Genomic DNA, 22,218 nt, shown 5'->3' with positions numbered 1-22,218 from the left:
CATGGTCGCGTTTTGATTAGCCAACCTCATTTTGGTTTTTTGTTCAAAAGAACATTATTGATCTGTCAATAGAAATTATATCGCACAAGGTATTATAGCGATTGATAGTTAATAAGGCTAAGTGCCTTCTTTGGAAAACAGTTAGAAAGTATGGATTCATGAACATATTTTACACGAACTGGGTTTATCTTCTCTGCCCAAGGCCGAAGTATTGTGCCAGTCGATAAAACCACTTATCTCTCCCATTGTTCTAAGGAGCATAACAGTGGCAGCTGCGAATGAAGTGCCCATGCTTTTGCCACCGCATGGAAAAATGAAGGCGTACGTCCTCCTGGCGGTTGTATGTTCTGCATTCGGTAAGTGTCATGGTTCCTCTAAATGGAGTTGTTTTTTTTTTCGGTCGGAGATACTTTTTACAGCATTCGCTAGCTGATATATGCAATGGAATGAATATATGATTGTAACAGTTCAGGCGTTCAGTCGTGTCCGACTCTTCGTGACCCTATGGACCATGTCACGCCACGCTTTCCGGTCTCTCACTATCTTCTTAACATCACATAGCTTCATCTGCAATGCCTCGAGAATGCCATCTAACCATCGCGTTCGCTGCCTACCCCTTCTCCGGCGACCCTCAACATTTCCCAACATCAAATCTTTCTCCAGCGACTCCTCTCTTCTCATCAAATGACCAAAGTAGCTGAGCTTTAACTTTAGAATTTGACCCTCCAATGAGCAGTCAGGGTTTATGGTCGACAATATCGACTGATTTGATCTTCTGGCAGTCCAAGGAACTCTTAAGAGTCTTCGCCAGCACCACAATTCAAACGCGTCAATTCTTCGGCGGAAGCCTTTTTCACAGTCCAACTCTCGCATCCATACATCACAACTGGAAAGACCATAGCACGGGTTATACGGATCTTGGTTGGCAGACTAATGTCTCTGCTCTTTACTAGGCGGTCAAGGCTAACCATTGCTCTCTTTCCCAGAAGCAGGCGTCTCCTAATTTCATGGCTGCAGTCTCCTTCCGAGGTAATCTTGGCGCCCAAGAACAGAAAATCTCTCACAGCTTCCACTTCTTGTCCATTGATGCTCCAGGACTTGATAGGGCAAGACGCCATGATCTTCGTCTTTTTAATGTTCAGTTTAAGCCCAAACTTCTCACTCTTATCTTGTACGCGCATCAGAAGTCTCTTGAGTTCCACTTCACTTTCTGCCATTAAAGTGGTATCATCCGCATATCTAAGGTTGTTGATACGTTTTCCAGCAATCTTCACTCCAGCTGAAGACTCGTCCAGACCGGCCTTCCTCATGATGCACTCTGCATATAGGTTAAATAGGCAGGGCGACAGTATGCAGCCTTGCCTCACCCCTTTCTCAATCGGAAACCAATCAGTAAGATCATGCCCAGTTCTGACTGTGGCCTCTTGCCCATCATAAAGGTTCCTGAGGAGACAGATGAGGCGAATTGGAACTCCCATCTTTTGGAGAGCTTGCCACAATCTGCTGTGATCTACGCAGTCAAACGCTTTCGCATAATCAATAAAGCAGAAGTAAATGGGTTTCTGGAACTCTCTTGCTTTTTCCATGATCCAGCGAAGGTTGGCAATTTGGTCTCTAGTTCCTCTGCCCTTGCGAAACCCAGCTTGCACGTCCGGAAGCTCCCGATCCACATACTGCTGCAGCCTACCTTGCAGGATTTTTAACATCACCTTGCTAGCATGCGAAATAAGCGCGATCGTGCGGTAGTTGGAACAATCTTTGGCACTGCCTTTCTTTGGAATGGGGATGTAAACTGACCTCCTCCAATCCTGTGGCCACTGCAGGGTTGTCCAAATCTTTTGACATAATGTATGCAGTGTGTTAACAGCGTCGTGGTTGAGGTTTTGAAGCAACTCAGCTGGAATACCATCAATTCCGCTAGCTTTGTTCTTAGCAAGGCTGGCTAAGGCCCATTCAACTTCACTCTTCAGGATGCCCGGCTCGAGATCAGTAATCACAACCGTCCTATGTTGGGTTTGCACATCCGGGTCCTTCTTGTACAGTTCTTCTGTGTATTCCTGCCACCTCTTCTTTATCTCTGAGGCTTCAGTGAGGTCCTTGCCTTGTTTGTGCTTTATCACGCCCAGCTTAGCACAGAAGCTTCCTTTGATATATTTGATTGTCTTATACAGAGCTCTTGTGTTCCTTAATTGGCTGTTGTCCTCAACTGCTTGACACTGTATGTTCAGGAAGGCATTCTTATCTCTCCTTGCTATTTTCTGAAAATCTGCATTGAGAACCTTGTATCTTTCTCTTTCCCCCATACCTTTTGCCATCCTCCTTTCCTCAGCTATTTGCAAAGCCTCTTCAGATAACCAGTTTGCTTTTTTGCATTTCTTTTGCTTTGGAACTACCTTAGTAGCAACTTCTTGTATTATATCACGAACATCAGTCCACATCTCTTCGGGCTCTTTGTCTTCTAGATCTAATTCTTGAAATCGATTCCTCACTTCCACAGCATATTCTAATGGAATCTGATCCAGATCATACCTGAAAGGCCTTCTAGTTTTCTGCGTTTTCCTCAATCGAAGCTTAATTTTGGCAACAAGAAGCTGATAATCGGTGCCAAAATCGGCCCCAGGCCTTGTTTTTACTGCTTGTATAGCGATATGATTTTAACATCAGGCAGCAAATATAACCTGCGAATGTCATGTTGCAATGACGTTATGACAGTTTAATAGACAAACATCTTCCACATAAGTCAGCTCGTTATGCATCTTCGGAAACCTCTCGGCGGCGGCACAAAGCACTCAATTATTCCATGTAAAACAATACAAAGAATTTGTAAGTTTTCCCACCTAAAATTATTGCGAATGCATTTTGTGATTTTTTAGAACTTTTCATGCCTTGTTTCGCTGAGCGAGCGCACCATCGTATATTCCTCCCACACTTTCGGCGCACCGCTGTCATGTGCATATTGCGTGCCGACGAAGGTAGCGATGACCTCTGATCTTCAGAAAGGTTAGCGTTTTCCTTTCCTCTATAGCGGGTTCGGTGACTACCTCGCATTCTTGAGACCATTCTCTGGTGTCATCAGTTTTTAGAAAATCTGTTTGACGTCATCGCGCTTAAACGACCAATATGATACATTGTAACTCATCAGTGCCCTTGGTTGGTTGCACAACGTTTATTTCCAGCGGAAATGGGGGTCCTCTTCCACGCCCCCGGCACGCGTGCCGGGGAAGACGGGGAGTCGTGCGCCCGCGGATTAGAGGCTGGCTGGTAGCCCTTGGTTTGTTGCGGCCTCTTCCGCCAGATGGAGGGTGCGGTGCTGGATCGCAGGGTCCCCGCTTCGTAGCAGGGTATTCCAGGCTTCTCTACTTGTAATGTTTTGTCCTATCCCTGGAGACTGTGGGCACTCCCAAATTATGCCCTGTTGCCACAGCTGATGTCAACAAATAAGCTAAAACGTTTTTTCTAATGGCAGGTTGCTGATAAGTTGGTAAGTCTTCCCTTAGCATAAATAATAGGTTTTGAGCATGCGCGGTATATTCGCGATGTATTTTAAACGTACTATGCACTCAGGAATGCGCTCAAAATAAATTAAAGATAGATTTGCTATATTTCTTATGAATATTCGAAATATATTTTTAAATACGTCGAAAATACATATATGGAAGTGCACTCGAGCTTATTTCGAATAGGAAAAATTACATATTTGTTTTAGCCTGTTGGCGATGCATGAAAAGTATTGTTTTGTAAATATAAAAAATTGCTCTGAAGTACATTTCATATGTTTTTCGACGTACGAAATGTATTTTTAAACCTGTCGAAAATGCTGGACCTGAAAGTGCGCTTCAAGCATCCTTCCAAGAGTGAAAAATAGATATGTGGTTTTAGCACACTGCGAATGTATTTTAGATGTAGCTTTGTAAATATAAAACAATTCTTTTGAAGTGCCTGTCAAGTCTTGCTCTATATTAAATATGTTTTTTATAAATGACAAAAATATTGGACCCGAAAGTGCGCCTCGAGCATACTTCGAATACGTGAAAACATTTTTAAGCATATGGGGAATGTATACAAAATGCAATTTTTAGCTTATGGAATTAGGTCCTGTGAAGTGCACTTTGAGTATTGCTCGCCACTAAAATTTATATTTAACATGCGCACTTATTCTATGAGCTATAATCTCTGTCGCAAGCATTGTCTAACTTGACTAACAGTTGTATGCTACATTAAACGAGTAATTGCATGGCAGCACTCGGAACGCTGAGCTAACAATAGGTGACGAACAAATACTGACACATAATTCTCATAAGTAGCACCACATTTACATCCCCTAGGGATGACGTCTATTGTTACATGATGCCTAGTGCTCACGTTATGCGTGGTTAAAGAGAAGCTGAAACACATTTGCGAAACTTGAACACTTTTTAGTTCACTGAACGCGACTATCATGCTTAAAAATTTAAGAAATAAACTCGGACAGCAGGTGCCTACAAAATAATTGCTGACGATTATGTTACTTCCCAATGCGACATTTGAGCGCAGCTCATCAGCTGTTTTACCTTTTTGATAGATTGAGGCAACGATTCCGAGCAAGACATGTATGTACAATTACAGACAACTTTTTTAAAGTTTTCGCATGTATTCCTTCAAGAAAGAATCCACAACAGTTCTTGGCTGTCATGAGAGAGGCTTTGTGATCGGAGAAATTAATGGAAATGAAGTGGTCGGATCAGCGAACCTCCATAAGAGTACATATTTGATATTCCTTTACCCCTGGGCTTATTATTTCACATAACCATAAATATTAGCTCTCTTTTTTGAAGCCAGCGCAAGGAATCCACGTACGGCTTGCGAGAGACGCAGCCAGCGCGGCACGTAGAGGCATGTAGTGCTGCCTACGGATGAACCTTGAGCCCGCTGTGACCGTTCGAGCCGTAGTGCATTCAAAACGCAGCTTTACAAATGACTACTGCAAGTGCAGCTTCGTTCTGACGATCACCACATTGTACATTTCGTTTGCTGCACCTAATTTGTAATTGTTGCCGTGGCCAAGAACGGCGACGAGCTCACTAACAAGTGAGCCGCGACACGCGTTTCATATTCAGTACCTTCGGTTAAGCGAAACAGCGGTGAAGTTAGCCTTGCAACAAGGGTATTAACTTAATAAGTGCACGAACAATGACAGGGCGGCACACGATAACCACTGCACTGATTTATTGGGATCCGAAGTGGCCGCAGTCACTGCCAATTCCCGATTACCGTCGTCGGCACGGAAATCTGCAGTGCACATTACAGATGATTTCAAAGGCAAGAAAGTTTTCCTTTTCCTTTCAGAGACCCACCACCGCACTGAAAGTTTAATTTCTGGCAAACTGTGAAGCACCATGTCGCCTTGTCACCAGTTGCATTACGCCCACACTCAAAATGTTTGTTGTTTAATGACAGGGGGAAATACATCTCGAACATCTAACGACGTTTATTTTACAACTAAGCAAAAATACAAAAGAGGCACCCTCGTCGGAGGAGTTCGAAGCGCGGAGAGCGCTTCTCGACAATAGCTGCCTGTCTTATGCTCAACCTCGTAGAACCTTTGAACACGCGGAATCGTTAGCACAGAACAACAGAACTGGAGAAAACAAACGTCACCAGCAGCAGATTGTGCCGATAGGTCGATAACGAAACCGCAGCATGGAACGGAGCAAGCGTGCAAACCGCGGGACCGGCGTTGGCCGCCGGCATTCCGACATTGACGTCACATCCTCCTGTTCCACGATTTCGGCGTCCTGCCCCTGCCTCTCCCGGCTTGGAAGAGGACGTGCTCGTGGCACGTCTTCACTAACCGATCTGAGCTTTTTCTATCGACAGAATTCAGAAATAAATACCACACGTGATTAATAAAGCCCCTTCTTTCCAACCACTGAACTTCATGCAAGTTGAAAATCATTTCAGCTTCCATATTCATTTCCTCACGCAAGGTAACTTATGGGTACCTTAGTGAATATTAGACTTCTGTTTATTATTTGCCTTTTCTGAAAGAGTTTTGTATATTTTCCTTTTCCTACAGCGTTCATGAGTATATTTATGGGGTATTCTCCCGATCGTTTTTTTTTTCTGTTTTGAAAAGTGCATCCTATTTCTGATGCATTGTTAGTGTATTCGAAGCACGCTAGAAATTTACTTTTGGCACATTTTTTTATACTGTCTGCGTGAAAGAAAAAAAGATCATGAAGGAATAATAAATATATGAAAGTACACTATCAGCCTATATTCAGGACATATTTCCTCCCTGCATAACGAGCCGAACTTTATAGAATACTTTTTTAATATGACAAAATACACTACGCTGCCAAATATTTTATATTTAGCATTTTAAGAAGTATGCAGTATTGTACTCCTAATATATTTATAATGTATATATTCTGCATATTAAGTATAGGGGCAAAATGATACGAATTCAACCTGAAATAAATGCATTACATTCGAAATAAACCCCTAAAACATATTTTTTTGAAGGTTTCCCTTCCTGTAGTTCAATTACTGTTGCTTCCTCTGCGTTCGTGAAATTTCTCCCTATTCGTCCACCAAATATATTAACTAATTAAGATGTCTAATTGGTTTCACTATTCAGACTTTATAACCTCCTATACAAGTACTTTTTTATCTGATTACATTCAGAGCAGTTTAGCTATTTTATCCACTGACTTTTTCACTAACTTCCTGTAACGCATTGCTCTATTCCCTCCATATGGAGTGCTGTTCCTTTGATTGCGTTCTGTGCACTTTAGTACATTTACACTAACTCTATTTCTCTAATTGGGTGCTACCAGTCTGGGCTTGAACCAACATTTTTATGCCTGTCACGCGAGTATGACGCATATTAACACGATGGCGTTATCGGCCACTTGTCTCCAAAAAGCCGGTGTCAGCGTTTTGGCCGTATCTCGAATATTACAAGAACGTAAAGAAAGAATAAACGTTTACGGAAACCTGCGGAGACGAAAATTGTTCCTTCGCATTTCGAGGTGAACACGCAGTCACTCAGCCACAGAGCAGCGTCGCTTCTCTCCGAAATAAGGTGGTCCTAATGTATGCATTGCCCTATGGCTGCCAGTTAATGTTTAGGTGCGTCGTTAGAGACTAATCACGGAAGTAATAGTTAACGTAGCAATGAACATTTCCGTTTTACTTGCCTGCGATACGGTGCTAACCGGAAATTTTCCTTCGATTGTACGGCCCTGCAGCAAGTCATGGCGCGAGGCACCGCCCGATTCAAAGCATTATACATCCAGTAAAACACTTTGTAGGGCATGTTACATCCATACATCATCTTCAAATATCGGGGTTTAAAAGTCCTAAGCTTAAGCTTCCCTCAATTTTTATTACATTAGGCTCCTTTTGAACTATTTTATTCTCTGACTAGTTCAATAATTAGGAGCCTATAACTACTCTTCGACTACCTTCAGCTCAGGTACCTTTACTTGCAATTGTGAAATGCATATTCTTGCTGTTTTTTACTGCAGCATTACATGTAGACCGGTTTAGCTAATAATTTATGGCTTTATTTTATTATGACATTGCCTTGCTAAGCAACTCGGGGGATGAACTGCAAAAAATGATTGATGTCCTAGACAGGAAAAGTAGAAAGGTAGGCTTGAAAATCAATATGCAGAAGACTAAGGTAATGTTCAACAGCCTCGGGAAGGAACAGCAGTTTACATTAGGTAGCGAAATACTGGTAGTAGTGGGCGAATATGTCTACTTAGGACAGGTAGTAACCGCAGATCCGGACCATGAAAAGGAAATAACAAGAATAATAAGATTGGGATGAAGCGCATTTGGCAAGCACTCGCAGATTATGACTAGCAGCTTACCGGTATCGCTCAAAAGGAAAGTATACAACAGTTGCATCTTACCTGTACTCACCTATGGGGCTGAAACGTGGAGGCTAACCAAGAGAGTTCTATCTTAAGTTGAGGACAACCTAGAGGGCTATGGAACGAAAAGTGGTAGGGGTAACATTAAGAGATAGAAAGCGTGCAGAGTGGGTCAGAGAAATAACTCAAGTTACCGACATTCTAGTAGAAATTAAGAAGAAGAAATGGACATGGGCTGGACATGTAGTGCGAAGAGAGGATAACCGATGGTCGCTGAGGGTAACAAACTGAATTCCAAGGGAAGGAAAGCGTAGCAGGGGGCGGCAGAAAGTTAAGTGGGCGGATGAGGTTAAGAAGTTCGTAGGGGTCAAGTGGATGCAGCTAGCACAGAACCGGGTTAAGTGGAAAAATATGGGAGAGGCCTTCGCCCTGCAGTGGGTATAATCAGGCTGATGACGATGCTGGTGATGATGATGATTATGGCTTCCTTTATCACTGCTAGATGTATTACGGCTTATTTGCATCTGCTACTACGACCACTGCAAACAAGAAAAATATCTAGACTTTGAAGCAGAGATCCGCGCTTTCCATACCAAACGTTCATTTAATTGTTTATTATTTGTTGTTTTTTCCCTCCATACATTTTTAGGATTTTCAAATGGCCACAAGACGAAACTAGCGATGAATATTAAAAATGTAATTACAGTTAATAGAGAAGATTTGGCGGATCAATATCTGATTTCATGTCCGGGTATAACTATCGCTAACATAATTACAAATTTAGCAGTCCCCGTACAAATTCCGGTTTAAACGTTCTCACAATAAGATATTGATTACAGAAACATTAACCGCTGAAATTGATATTTAGCGCTTGAAGTAAATATGGGCAATGAATTTAAGATTGAACTTCGGGCTGTTCTGCCTCACTAGATGCAATTGAGATCTCTTATTTTTAAGCTTTTTTTACATATATGCTAAGTCTCATTCTGCTACCTTTATATCTTCTTAGTTCATGTATTCCTAAGACAGTTTAAAGGTTTTTCAGTCTGCTTTTTGTTGGCTGCTGAAGGTTTGGACAGGAAGTCTAAGAAATGTTGCATTTGTTTACTCGGATGCCTTTCCTTTAGGACGACAGGCCCTTCTCATGTGTTTGATGTACCTTTAGCCTTCAGAGGTTTCATTCTATTATTCGTCATTTACTTGAAAATTTATCTCTAGTGCCATTGGCTTTGCGTCAGGGGGCGGGGAGGCGAACAGCTAGTTAAATGCGTCCGCTGAGTTGCAGCACACCACATCCACATGTAAACCATAACGATATTTATTTGTCTCTGCCCCAGAAACACGAATGTTTGCAAGCATTTTTCCAGGAAGCGTAATGTTTACCTTTCCGACTGCGATCTGTTCTGATAGAGAACGCTGTCGACGAAAACAATAAGACGCAGTGATTACCAATTAGATATGGTAAGTTCAATAAAACGTTTCAGCAGCAGGCTTTTTTGCTCACAAAGCGGCACGCAGCCAAACTTTTTTTTTATTTACCTCAGTACAGGCCTGAAAGCGATCATACCTACCCAGGACAAATCTTTAGGAAAGACAGTTCCCTGGGGTACATCATTGAGAGTACGGTGTACCGGATCCCACATAACGCCGGCATACTCTATAATTGGTCTGAAATGAGCGAATATGTGGCCTTTTTTAAAATATTACCAGAGTTTATAAATAATTTTCTGGTAGTTAGACTTATCCGAATTTGATATAGGGACCGGAGAAGCTACTAGGGCGCCTCTTTCCATCTAAGGGCATCAGAACGCAGTAGCCACTGGTGCAAGATGGCGTACATGGGAGTGAAAAAATGTCTAAATATTGCCGTGAACGTTGATAGTATCTCGAATAGATATGTTTCAATGATGTTCAAGAAAACGATAAGCAAGCACAATATAGCGTCGAATGAAGCCTTAGAGCTAGAATTTCGATAGCAACCAATTTATCGTATTTGTGCCGTACTATACACTGCCGTTACAGGAATATGTTTTTCCGTGTTTTTGAAGTACCTTGTGTAGAAATGCCCTCCAACGCCACTGCCAGCTACTGATGCGCCGCATGGTGACAGTACTTGCAACTCGTTACAAGCGCATGTCGCATCTATTGTCTCTGATGTGCATATACATGTGGCTTTTAAGTACCTCAAATAAATTGCGCGAGCGGTCACTCTCTATTATTGTGCGCTTCGAGTCGCTTTGGGACATTAAACCCGACAAACCAAACTGAACCATATTAAATACCCAGAACCAGATTTGCTTGAAATAGAACTTCTGCGGTTTCTCCGTTTTGCCTATACTTATTTTTTCCTTCTTGCTGTGTTTTACTGCCTACAAGCATCGTTAGGTCTTCTTATTATTATTTTCGACGTTTCACAATCTTTCTTATCATTTTATTCGGTCCACAACTTCTTTCTTGCACTATATACTTTTTTTCTTTTCGGTTGCATTACCCGCCTCCTTAATTCATTTCAGCCTTCATTTTAGGGCTTTATCGTATGTCCAGTCAGCATGTCTTCTCCACGCTTATTTTACACGCTGGTTTTATCCCTCCACCAAAATTTAACTCTAGGAAAGTGGAACTTGGTAGTGGCTCATAAAGAAATCGGCGACCCGCCACATTTGCTTTAGATCTTCATATGTTTCATAATATCCTCTACATACCCTACTATACGTACTTTATGTTTTGCACAAGGCATTTTCCTGAATTACTGAAGCCAAATACAAATAAAACAATATCAAGGCAGATTGATTTCAACTATCAGAGTTGGAGAAGGTGTTTTTGGAATGATTTATATATCGATGAAAACTTAAGAAGTAAAAATAAATATATTATAGAAGAGTTATTTTACAGAGATGCGACATAAGACGTGTAAGCTGTATAAAACGTACCCGCGTACAGTCTACGGAGCCTCGAAGGTGCAATGGTTCTGGACAACTCTTGATGCTGCTTTAAAGTTCAGGTGCGCGTTCTCCACAAAATATGACTATAGGCAGTCGATAATCATCCTCATGGCGTGCAGAATGTTTTAGAACACCAGGTTGCCATGTCACAACCTCACCTTCAACTAGCAATTTGTCCGTGCAAACATTGCCACTGGCGTAAAAGCCCTTTTCGCGGAAACGCAGCTCTGACTGAATCAAATGTGAAAAAGGAAATTTTTTAACGTCGTCCAGCACTCTCACAACTCCTGAAATTTGCTGTTAAAACGCAGGTGAAGTACCGACACTTGTTCTTCATACTTGGCTCCACACAGAGCAGAAAGAGAAACCTTTTGAGGGTACTATAAGCCTCATACACGCGGAGGATGAACCTTAACACGTTCGCTGTAAATATGTATGTGAATTTAATTTCTTTAGAGTACGACACAAATCATCATCATCAGCCTTACTATACTAACTGCAAGGCGAAGGCCTCTCCCATTCCCATTCCGGTAGTGTGCTAGCAGCTGCATCCACTTGAATCCTGGGAATTTCTTAATCTCATTAACCACCCACTAATTGTCTGCCACCCCCTGCTACGCTTACCTTTCCTTGGAATCCAATTGGTTACTCTTAGACGCCATCGGTTATCCTCTTTTCAAATTATATGTCCTGCACATGCCCATTTCTTCTTCCTAGTTTCTACTAGAATGTCAGAGACTTGAGTTACTTCTCTGACCCACTCTACCCGCTTCCTATCTCTTAATGTTACACCTACCATTTTCGGTTCCATGGCCCTTTGCGTTGTCTACAACTTAAGTAGAACCCTTTTCGTTAACCTCGACGTTTCAGTCCCATAGGTCAGTACCGGTAAGATGCAACTGCTATACACTTCCCTTTTGAGAGATAGCGGTGAACTCCTAGTCACAATGTTTGACTACCTTCCAAATGCGCTCCAGTCCAATCTTATTCTCCTAGTTATTTCCTTTTCCTGGTAAATATCTGCGCTCACTACCTGTCCGGAGTAGAAATATCGCTCCAGTCCAATCTTATTCTCCTAGTTATTTCCTTTTCCTGGTAAATATCTGCGCTCACTACCTGTCCGGAGTAGAAATATTCGCCTACCACTTCCAGCGCTTCGCTACCTATTTTAAACTGCGTTTCTTTTCCCAGGCCCTTCATCGTTACCTTAGCCTTTTTGCATATTAAGCCTTTCTGCTTGTGCTGTCCCGGTCATTTATCATTAGTTGCAGTTGGTCCCCTAATATTCCAACTCAACTGACGATTCGATTACGGAGGGAAAGCTTCCAAGAGCCTTAAACTACGATATATGCTCCACAAGCAAATGCATGGTCCAAGTTTCAAATGATGAAAAGAGTTGCATTGTAAGTATATTAGCTGACACAACATTTTTCCTTTCCTCGTAGCGGCCATCGATGTCCAGATGCAGTGTGGCCAGTTGCCTGATGGCGGGCCCTGTAGGGAACTGTTTCCGAGATGGTGGTTTGATGTGAGGACTGGGAAATGCGAGCCGTTCGACTACGGCGGCTGCGGAGGCAACGAAAACAGATACGAAACCGAGGAAGAATGTATGAAGACATGCTCAAACCGAAAACGTAAGTCATGTGTCTAAATCACGCACTGAAAGAGGTTTGTAACGGATTCCGGATGTATGTTTACCCTTTAACAATAATAATGCCACCTGGTGTCCCAGATGTTTTTAGGTGGCACCTGGAAGAAAAGGACGCCGAAGTTGTCTCGCGTGCTGTGCGCGGAACTTTGCCTGCTCGTTGAGCTTCGTCCCGTCGTCTTAGTCACATCTAGCCCTGTTGTCCGTGACATATTTTGGTGGAGGTGCTGGGTATCGATCCCAGTATATGTCCCGAACTCCTCCGCATACCCAGGATTCAGGTCCTGTGCCAATCGACACTCCTGTTCACCGCGCTAGCCGGAGGAACCTAGGCCTACCACCTGAGCACGGGCCGTTGGAGTTCAACACCGCAGGCGCCCCTCGACCGGCTATGCAAGGAGCTCCAACTTACTACACCCTGCAAAATCCACGACTGCCTCAGCCCTTCCACGGCAGTCAGAGCGAAGACGTCGAAGACTGGCTTATCCAATTTGAACGGGTCGCCTCGTTTAATCAGTGGGACGACGCCGCCAAGCTTCGAAATGTCTTCTTCAGCCTGGAAGATGGCGCTCGTACTTGGTACGAGAACCGAGAAGACGCCCTAACATCATGGCGTGAGTTGTGCCGACGAATTCGTGAGACCTATACCAGCGCGGATCGGCGAGAACGCGCAGAAAGGGCTCTACAGTCACGTATACAGATGCCAAATGAGACTGTGACCATGTATGTGGAGGACATGACCCGGCTCTTCCGACGTTCTGACCGTGCCATGACCGAAGACAAAAAAGTGCGCCACCTTATGCACGGTATTAAAGAGCAACTGTTCGCTGGCCTCGTGCGTAATCCACCAAGGACTGTTGCTGAGTTTCTTTCGGAAGCTGTCACAATAGAGAGGATGCTCCAGCAGCGGTCTACCACTTACGACAGGCCGGTGGTCGCCGCTTCGGTTGTGGAGCCGTTTCCGGCCTTCGGGGCTACCCCGAACCTACGCGACATCATCCGCTCAGTTGTGCGCGAAGAGCTCCAGAAGCTTTTCGGTGCTCCACAGCCGATGGTGTGCTCTGTAGCTAGCATTTTCCGCGAAGAGCTTCAAGCGTTGAAGCCCTCGGTAGCCTCCGCTGATCCACAACCTTTCCCCACGGAGTACCTGCGTCCAACTTATGCAGATATGGCGCGACGCCCTGCCCCTGCTTCGCGCCATTACCGCCACCCGATCAAGGCTCACTGTATTCCGCACACACTGAGCCGTTCGTCGACAACCGACGACTACCCCAGCGGAAGGCGGACCTGTGGCGTGCCCCAAATCGCCAGCGCCTGTGCTTCCATTGCAGGGAGCCAGGTCATCTCTATCGCCAGTGCCCCTATCGACACCTTGGACTTCAGGGATTTCCCATCGACATGCGTCGCCCTCCAATAGGCCAAAGACCCCGGGAGATTGAAGACTACTTAGCGCAGCAGCGCATGGCGCCAACTTCTCAGCGGCAGTCACGATCCACGTCCCCACGCCGACCATCGCCGCAGCGCGGGCCATCCTGGACGGCGCAGCGACGCTCGCCAAGTCCCCACCGGGAAAACTAAAGACAGCGACCTCCGGGGGCGAGGCCGCTTGCAATCGACGTGACGAAGACCCCCTGACAAGGAGACCTGTGAGCGATCTGGATTTTACGGCACCGACGACAGTTCCTACGCATGAACATCGACTCTCGCTGGACATACCCGTGCTTCTCGACGGCCATAAGGTTAGCGCATTGGTGGACACTGGCGCGGATTTTTCGATTATAAGCGGAAAGCTAGCAGCGCTTCTAAAAAAAGTCATGACACCATGGTCGGGCACGCAGATTCCACCGCTGGTGGACATGTCGTAACTCCTAGTGGCCTGTGCACGGTACGAGTTCAAATTCGCTGCTCCACGTTTATTGTAAGCTGCCTCGTTATACCTGACTGCTCCCGTGACGTTATCCTTGGGGTTGATTTTCTCCGGGAGTATGGAGTTATCGATCTCCGAAAGCGCACAGTGACATTTTCAACCGAGAAAGCTGCTGATACTGACGTCAAGAATTGCCAACGCCGCGCCTACATGTATAAAACTTCGATATACAAGTTAAATCAAATAAGAAAAGCTTGGCTTCTAAATGCGAAACATAAGGTATAACTGACCGCTCAGTGTATAAAGAGGAATTTCCCCTTAAGTGCAACAGGTATATGCGGCGTAGTCGGTAATGAGATAGCAAGAGTCCTTCCATGGTTCCTCTCCGGAGCACAATATGTATTCTGGAAAGAGCGAAAATTGAGGTCCCATGAACATTTTTTTTTGTTTTCAATGAATTGTTTCTATGTGGTGGGCAAATGTCTCCCCACAAAGGAATGAACCTTAGTTTTGCAAGATATGCAGCATATTTTTCGTAATAAAATTATATATCACTACAGGTAGAAAACGCCATTTTTGCCATTTGAAAGCGTTGGAAGTTTGGAGCCCGGTTGCACATACACTAAACTGTTCTCGTGAATTATTTTCTTAGCGAATACGTTTATGAAACATTTGCTAATAAAAACATGAAAAGAAAACGTTTTAATGTAATATGTGTTTTATGAACAAATTGTGAACTTTGACTCAGAAGCAGTGCGCTGCACAAAACTTCAATTCAGCCCTTTATTCTGGCATGATGCTCCTAACGTTTTCCGCAGAACGTTTTTGCCTGCATTAAGGAGGTTATATTCTCTATTTGAAGCAAAAAATGCGGTTGTAAAATTGTAAAATTTCTTTCATGGCGCTTCAAAATTTCCTCAGGTTCAAAACCGTCAAAAAACGACCGAACTTGATTTAAATTTAGAAAAGAAACATCGTCTTCGATATTTGTTTTTAATTTGCCAGAATAATTTCACATGTCTCACAATTATAACGCATTAAAAAAAAGTGTTTCATTCTATTGTTTCGAATTATAAAAATAAATACAAATTTAAGGTAATGTTTTCATTCATTGGGATTTCTTAAAATTTGCTCTCGGAAAGTGTCTTCTACGAGCATTCGACCTAGAGAAGGCTAGGTATAATTCTACATATTTAGTGGTGTAGTTGTCTTGTGCGTAAGTGCAAATTATATGCGTTTTTAGCCATCATATAAGACAAAAACTCGTATTCGCTTTGAAAACGTGCATGACACTGGGGCATGTTTAACTCGCGGTATATTTTAGGTCGTAATGTTTGAGGCCGGAAATTTAGTGGTAGTAGAGATATGTATTCAAGACGTGCGTTGCTGCTCTCCGTGTATCTTTAACGAGATGCCGCTGCTCACAATTGAAACCGCCCCGTAGGCGTATCCCGGCTGTGATAACACCCCTTTTGCCGCCGCCGCGTGGGGAGCTCAGCTCGATCGCATCGTTCTCAGTAGCAAACTACCTCTTATTCTAAAGCTTAACACATCTGTTTGAGCTATAGCCCTACACGTAGCCCAATCTATTCGTGAGCGGATGTCATCGGGCTTAAAATTTAGTGAGGTTGCTTTTTCTCCCAGGCTTCTCTGCACGCTCCCTCCGCAAGAGTGCTTGGCACATATATCCGCTCATACGTACTGCATACCGTTTTACACAACAACAGTGTTGCCGGTTCATAGCCAGTGAAGTGCGACAAGAAAGTGTGCCTTGGGACCTGCTTCTGGTAACAACTATTAATCGGAAGACACTTCAAAAGAGGGGGCATTTCGGACCATGAAGATCTATCTGAGGCGAACGATTTGCGCTGATTACTGAGAGACACATGAAGAAAACTGAAAGGGGACGAAATTATCGCAGTGTAGTGGATCTAGATGCCGCGGCTCTCAGGGAAGTCCTTCTTCCCGAAGAAGCTCTCCGTGTGCGTGAAAGCGACGTAATCTCGTAAACATCTCGCAAACATCGAGCAACGCACCACAACTTGAGAAAGCCTGCGAATGAGGCCATACAAAAGGCAGGCAGCTTCGTAGACACACATTGCATTAAAACACTCTATTTAATATTTTATTTGGTAAAAGTTGCGCAATACTTATTTGGTAAGAAAATAATTGACGAGAAAAGTTTAGTGTCTATGCAACCGGGCTCCAAACTTGCAACTTTTTGAAATGGCATGAACGGCGTTCTCCCCCTCATGTGATATAGAATTTTTTCCCGAGAAATCTACTGCATATCTTGCAAACCAAAGGTTCATTCCTCTGTGTCGAGACATTCGCCCACGTATATAAAAAGTTCGTTGAAAATAAAAACGGTCTTGGGACATCAATTTTTGTTCTTATCTGAACACAACCATATTTAATATATATTAAAATGATTGTTTTTTTCACGTTTACAATTCAAATAGCTGCATTCTTATAATTATTTACAATCTCGCTTTTCGACAAGCTTATGCTTGTAATTGAGTTTGTGGACGACACATGGTGGGTACGTGCCATTTTTAAAGACGCCTACAACCAAAATAAAGTCAATAGTTATCAGTGAAGCATTGTCCTTATCTTTATGTGTGTGTGTGTGTGTGTGTGTGTGTGTGTGTGTGTGTGTGTGTGTGTGTGTGTGTGTGTGTGTGTGTGTGTGTGTGTGTGTGTGTGTGTGTGTGTGTGTGTGTGTGTGTGTGTGTGTGTGTGTGTGTGTGTGTGTGTGTGTGTGTGTGTGTGTGTGTGTGTGTGTGTGTGTGTGTGTGTGTGTGTGTGTGTGTGTGTGTGTGTGTGTGTGTGTGTGTGTGTGTGTGTGTGTGTGTGTGTGTGTGCGTGTGCGTGTGTGTGTGTGTGTGTGTGTGTGTGTGTGTGTGTGTGTGTGTGTGTGTGTGTGTGTGTGTGTGTGTGTGTGTGTGTGTGTGTGTGTGTGTGTGTGTGTGTGTGTGTGTGTGTGTGTGTGTGTGTGTGTTCGGCCTTGACCCTCCTTCCCGAAGCCCTCTCCACCCTCCGGGAGTTAACCGCCTCTGTCACTGCAGCGCTTGGCCGTCCCTCGCTGTTCTCTGGGTGCCCGTACCCCCGGTAGCGCTTTCGCAGTTCCGTGTTTTTCTGATGACGCCGAAGCGCGGGTTCAGCTTGTCGATGCTGCGGCCCGGCTTTCCGCCTGTTCTCTCGCCATCACGCTCGCCATCGCGGAAGAACATCTCCGTGGTGTCGCCCAGGCCTGGCACCTGAACGAAGGCAGCCGCTGCACCACTTGGTCGGCCTGGGCCGCTGCCCTTCTTGCGCCTTTACATCCTTCGCCAGTGCGTACGACGTCAAATTCACGACGATGAGATCGCGGCGCCAGGCTTGAGATGAAGACTTCACCCTATACATTTACGACAAAGTCCGCCTTTTTCAGACCTGCAATATTTAGTGTCCCGTGCCCGCTGCTACGCAGTACATCGTCGACGGCCTTCACGATGCCACCCACGCATCCATTATGACCACACTGGACACCAACAGCCTAGCCAACTTTGTCCGCCAGACGGCGACCTTGCATGACATCGCCAGTCGGCGGGGGTTCTTGCTGCCACCGACACATCAGCAGCACCCCAACATGCTGCCCACCTATGCATAAATGTCCATCACTATCCTGTTCCTTTCCTGCCGGTGCATGTCGACGGCATCGGGGTGTTGACTGCATTAGTTTACACTTGCGCTAAGCAAACGGCAGTGCTCCAACGCCATGCACCGTACCCTGTGAGTCAATTGACCTCGCCTCCATTGCAAGGCTTAGAGGGGAGCGCCGTTCCCGTAGGTGCAGTCGGTCTCTGCATCCGCGGTGAGGCTGGCAGCAAAGTCTTTGTGGGCGTTCGTGTGTTTGCGAACTTACCTACTGACATCATCTTGGGTACGGACTACCTCACGTCCGGGAAGGTGGCTCTATTCATCCAAAACGGTGAAGTGCAGCTCCGCTCGTGCCGTACCGCTCCTAGCCAACCAGTGAACAAGCATCGTGAAGGTAAGGCTAACCGCATGCATCGCCAACAGGAAGCGGTGTAGCACCCAAAGAGAGCCTATGTTTCTTGAGAGCGGATGAGTGGAACAGTTAAGTGGTTTAACGTGATCGACGGATACGGCTTCATCAACAATACTCCCATAAACTTCGCCACATCCAGAAAGGGCTGGAGGTTGAATATTAAGTGAATCCAGTAGTACAAGGCTCCACTGCTGCCTATGTCAGTGTGCTATACGTTAAGTCCGCGCTGAAAAACGTCGCGAGTTCGTCGGGAAGGAACGAGCCCACACCTACCGGCGTACTCAGGGAAGCTGTGCATGGCATTGTCCTTCCGGTGGAAACGGTGCCAGCAGCAACAAGTACTGCGGTGCGGCTTCTTCAATTTCTGTCACCAGTGGGGATGCTTCATGAGCGAAACTCCAGATCAGGATAAACCATCGGATACCGCGAAAGGCGAGGAAGTCAACAGCAAGTAACTCCCATTAGGGAAATTTTCAGGAGTATGACTATCATCAAGGCCATGGCAGGATGTCGAAGTGGCAACTATAGTCCCGCACAGAGAGCAATGCGCCACTCACTTAGGCAGACAATATGCAAAGAATATCTGTACTAATATTATCATGGCTCCGCAGGAGGACAACCCCCCAAAAAAAATTAATATGCAGCAGATGCGACGTCAGCGATGTAGTGGTGCTCCGTTTAAGGACGCACCCAGTCGTGGCCGAGCGTGATGTACTGGCGACGACCGAGTGAACAGTGCAGGAGCGAACCAGGAGAAGATGAAGGCATACATATATTGTAGCTCAAGAGGGTGGAAAACTGGGCGAGTTGGTATGGATTCATATTGTTGTGTCATCACAGGGACGAGGACAAATGCGAAGAGAGACAAAACAGGTGTTCTATCAAGTGACAAAGTTTTACTGGGACATGTGTTTTGGGGTTTAACAATGAGAAGTAAACGACAGAACCACCCCGACTCACTACTCAACAATAATTTCAATGATAAAGAAATCTTTAGCCTTCAAAATTCCTTGCCAGAACATTACAGCGACCAAGCGCAGTTATTACGATGTCTTCGCAGCGGCTGATTTACCGCTTACACTTTAACCTTACTGAAAGCTAATCGCTGGTATTCATAAATTTTGTGAAGTGTGCAAACGTTCTCTCACATGGTGAAATTAATTGTCATTGAAAAAAAAAAATAATTAAAACACTAATTTACCATTTATAAACATCACACACGTTAGAAATTCTTGATACTTCCCTCGATTTCAGGAAGTCATTTAGTGTCATTTCAGAGTGCAAAACCATATTTTCTGCCGCACGAAGCATCCGCCTTGTTGTGAGCTCGGCAAACTAAATCCATTCACCACTCTACACGTGAGTAATAAGCTTTCCTGTGTGGCGAGGTTACCTGCACTGTGTTGGCGTAATCTGGGTTTTGGGGAATACTTATGCCTGATTGTCTAGCCAGAGCTATTTCTTTTTTTTTTTTAAGCGAGAGTTGATTTCACTCAGTCTACAGCAACCCGCCGCGCAGTACGCTGTCAGTGCTATATTTAACCTGTGTATTCTTCGAGTAAAGTGCGATATAATGAATCAGGCTGCCTCGATTCATTCTAAAATACTGAAGATCAGAGCTCGAACCTTGTATCTCCGTGGGCTTGACATTAAATTCGCTTGTCTTACTCGTATAAGACACGCGCGCGCTGTAGAAATGGCGATAATATATGTCATGTTCAGGCCAAAGTATCATGCCTGCGAGGGCCGTACAACGCAAAAAGCGTGCAAAGCGATGGCAGTAAATCTAAAAGACGTGTGGCTGAACGCCTTGTTTTCCTAAACCCCACGCATTTCACTTTTTTGCTGCATTGGTGAAATCCGCCGTTTTTTTTCTGCAATATCGGAACGATTTTAACAGTGAATCGCTAATGCATTGCACAAGTCACGTTTTCATCGCCAACAAACCCGCCATAAACTCGGAAGCAGACATAAACCGCTTGCATTTTTGCGAGCGCCGCCGGCTGCCGATCCCCACTATCGGAGCGACGGTGGCGCCACCTCTGGGTCGATCTCGCGGCGAATAGACGTCGTATATTTGGCGAGATTATCTCTTGTGGCTAAATCCTTTTTATCGTAGCCGTTACTTTAATTTCCAACGAATAATTTAAATAGAAAGAAAGAATAGAATAGAAAAACAGAGAGGTTAACTAAGCGATCCCCAGTAGGCTACCCTACACGTGTGGTGAGTAACAATGGGAGAAAAAGGAAAGAAAGATGAGGAAAGGGGTAGAAAGCCGACACTTGGAGTTTTGAACTCAATCCCTTAACTTAAGGAGCGCCTTCACTGTTTTCCTTCCTGATGAAGGTGTCGTCCAAGTGCCCAGACTATTAGCTTGTGTAAGAGGACGAGAGTCCAAGCGGCGGAGTGCAGCAGCCAGGAAGGCACGCTCACGCTCAAATTGAGAGCACTCGCGAAGTATGTGAGTAATGTTTCAACCCACCCGCATTTCTCACGCGTTGGATTGTCTCCCATTCCAAACAGATCGGAATAGGCGTTTGTAAACGCCGCTCCTGGCCACAGGCGACAAAACATTGTAGCATCACTGCAGAAATGCTTTAAAAAAGCATGACGAATGATGTGTGTCTATTGTATTAAGCGACAAAGAAAGGCATCTGGTAAGACAAATTTCTAACCTGTACCAAATCTAATTTGGGGTTTATATATAAAGCTGAAGGACTGATCTTATTTCGACGATAGAATGCATCTGGTTTAGCACTAAAAGCACTCATTTTACTTCTTACCAAATGAGACTGTGCTGCCACTGACTGCGACGATTTCTTTTCGCAGCATCGGTGCAAGATATCTGCCGCCGCCCCGTATACTCTGGTCCTTGCGTGTATATGGAGAAACGCTTCTACTACGACGTTAAGACAAACCGATGTAAGGAATTCCTCTACGGGGGATGCAACAGCAACGGGAACAACTTCAAGACGCTTCGTCATTGCGTCCACTTCTGCGTCCGGATTGGAGGACACGAAGCATCGGTAGCCTAGAGGCACTTTGTGCAGTGTGTGTTCCAGGACAGAGCTGCTTCGTCGCATCATCTACCGATCGTATCAAACGGCTATTAAGACAGAATGATTCGCCGGTTAGCATATGAAATGTACAAATATATATGAAATAAATACGAACCACATTCAGTATATTTTCAGAAAGTATGGAGTGATACTTGCGCAATATTTTAACCTCCTCGGTGATCACCCGAAAAGCACCGACATGTATACCCCCGAAAAATCGGTTAGTCGTTGCAGTCAGGTTATTCGAAGGTTGCCGTTTAGATCCTGGCTTCAGGTTCGTGGTGGCGAAAATTCACAACACATTAGTATTGTCGTTTTACCAAACCTCTTTTAATGTGTTCCACGTCCGCATTCATAAATAGCAGACTACATATTTTTACCAAAGAAAGACCTTTGCATATGAAATGTACAAATATATATGAAATAAATACGAACCACATTCAGTATATTTTCAGAAAGTATGGAGTGATACTTGCGCAATATTTTAACCTCCTCGGTGATCACCCGAAAAGCACCGACATGTATACCCCCGAAAAATCGGTTAGTCGTTGCAGTCAGGTTATTCGAAGGTTGCCGTTTAGATCCTGGCTTCAGGTTCGTGGTGGCGAAAATTCACAACACATTAGTATTGTCGTTTTACCAAACCTCTTTTAATGTGTTCCACGTCCGCATTCATAAATAGCAGACTACATATTTTTACCCAAGAAAGATCTGCATATATATTTATGATGATCACATTCCATAACAAAGGGAAACATGCGTGCAATAATTTCATTCTAGAA

At 44.5% G+C, this 22,218-nt stretch overlaps 1 protein-coding gene across 1 annotated transcript; it reads left to right on the top strand.

The window, feature by feature from the left end:
- The first annotated feature begins 232 nt into the window (after window positions 1-232).
- On the top strand, window positions 233-21,478 carry LOC146177157 (BPTI/Kunitz domain-containing protein-like). The gene is made up of 3 exons (XM_084581097.1): window positions 233-356; window positions 12,253-12,441; window positions 21,207-21,478. Exons 1-3 carry the CDS (start codon window positions 290-292, stop codon window positions 21,410-21,412), a joined length of 462 nt encoding a protein of 153 aa, XP_084437223.1. The 5' UTR covers window positions 233-289; the 3' UTR covers window positions 21,413-21,478.
- The last annotated feature ends 740 nt before the right edge of the window (window positions 21,479-22,218 follow it).

Source organism: Amblyomma maculatum, chromosome 10, assembly GCF_055883805.1.
Source record: "Amblyomma maculatum isolate TAMU_Amacu chromosome 10, ASM5588380v1, whole genome shotgun sequence".
NCBI lineage: Eukaryota > Metazoa > Arthropoda > Arachnida > Ixodida > Ixodidae > Amblyomma > Amblyomma maculatum.
The sequence above is the reverse complement of the archived record's forward strand: the minus strand, read 5'-3'. Positions and strand labels throughout refer to the sequence as shown.

Coding starts and splice junctions, on each gene's coding strand:
- LOC146177157 (XM_084581097.1), top strand. CDS start 290: ATGCTTTTGCCACCGCATGGAAAAATGAAGGCGTACGTCCTCCTGGCG. Junction 357..12,252: donor GGTTGTATGTTCTGCATTCG/GTAAGTGTCATG, acceptor CTTTCCTCGTAG/CGGCCATCGATGTCCAGATG. Junction 12,442..21,206: donor GACATGCTCAAACCGAAAAC/GTAAGTCATGTG, acceptor TTCTTTTCGCAG/CATCGGTGCAAGATATCTGC.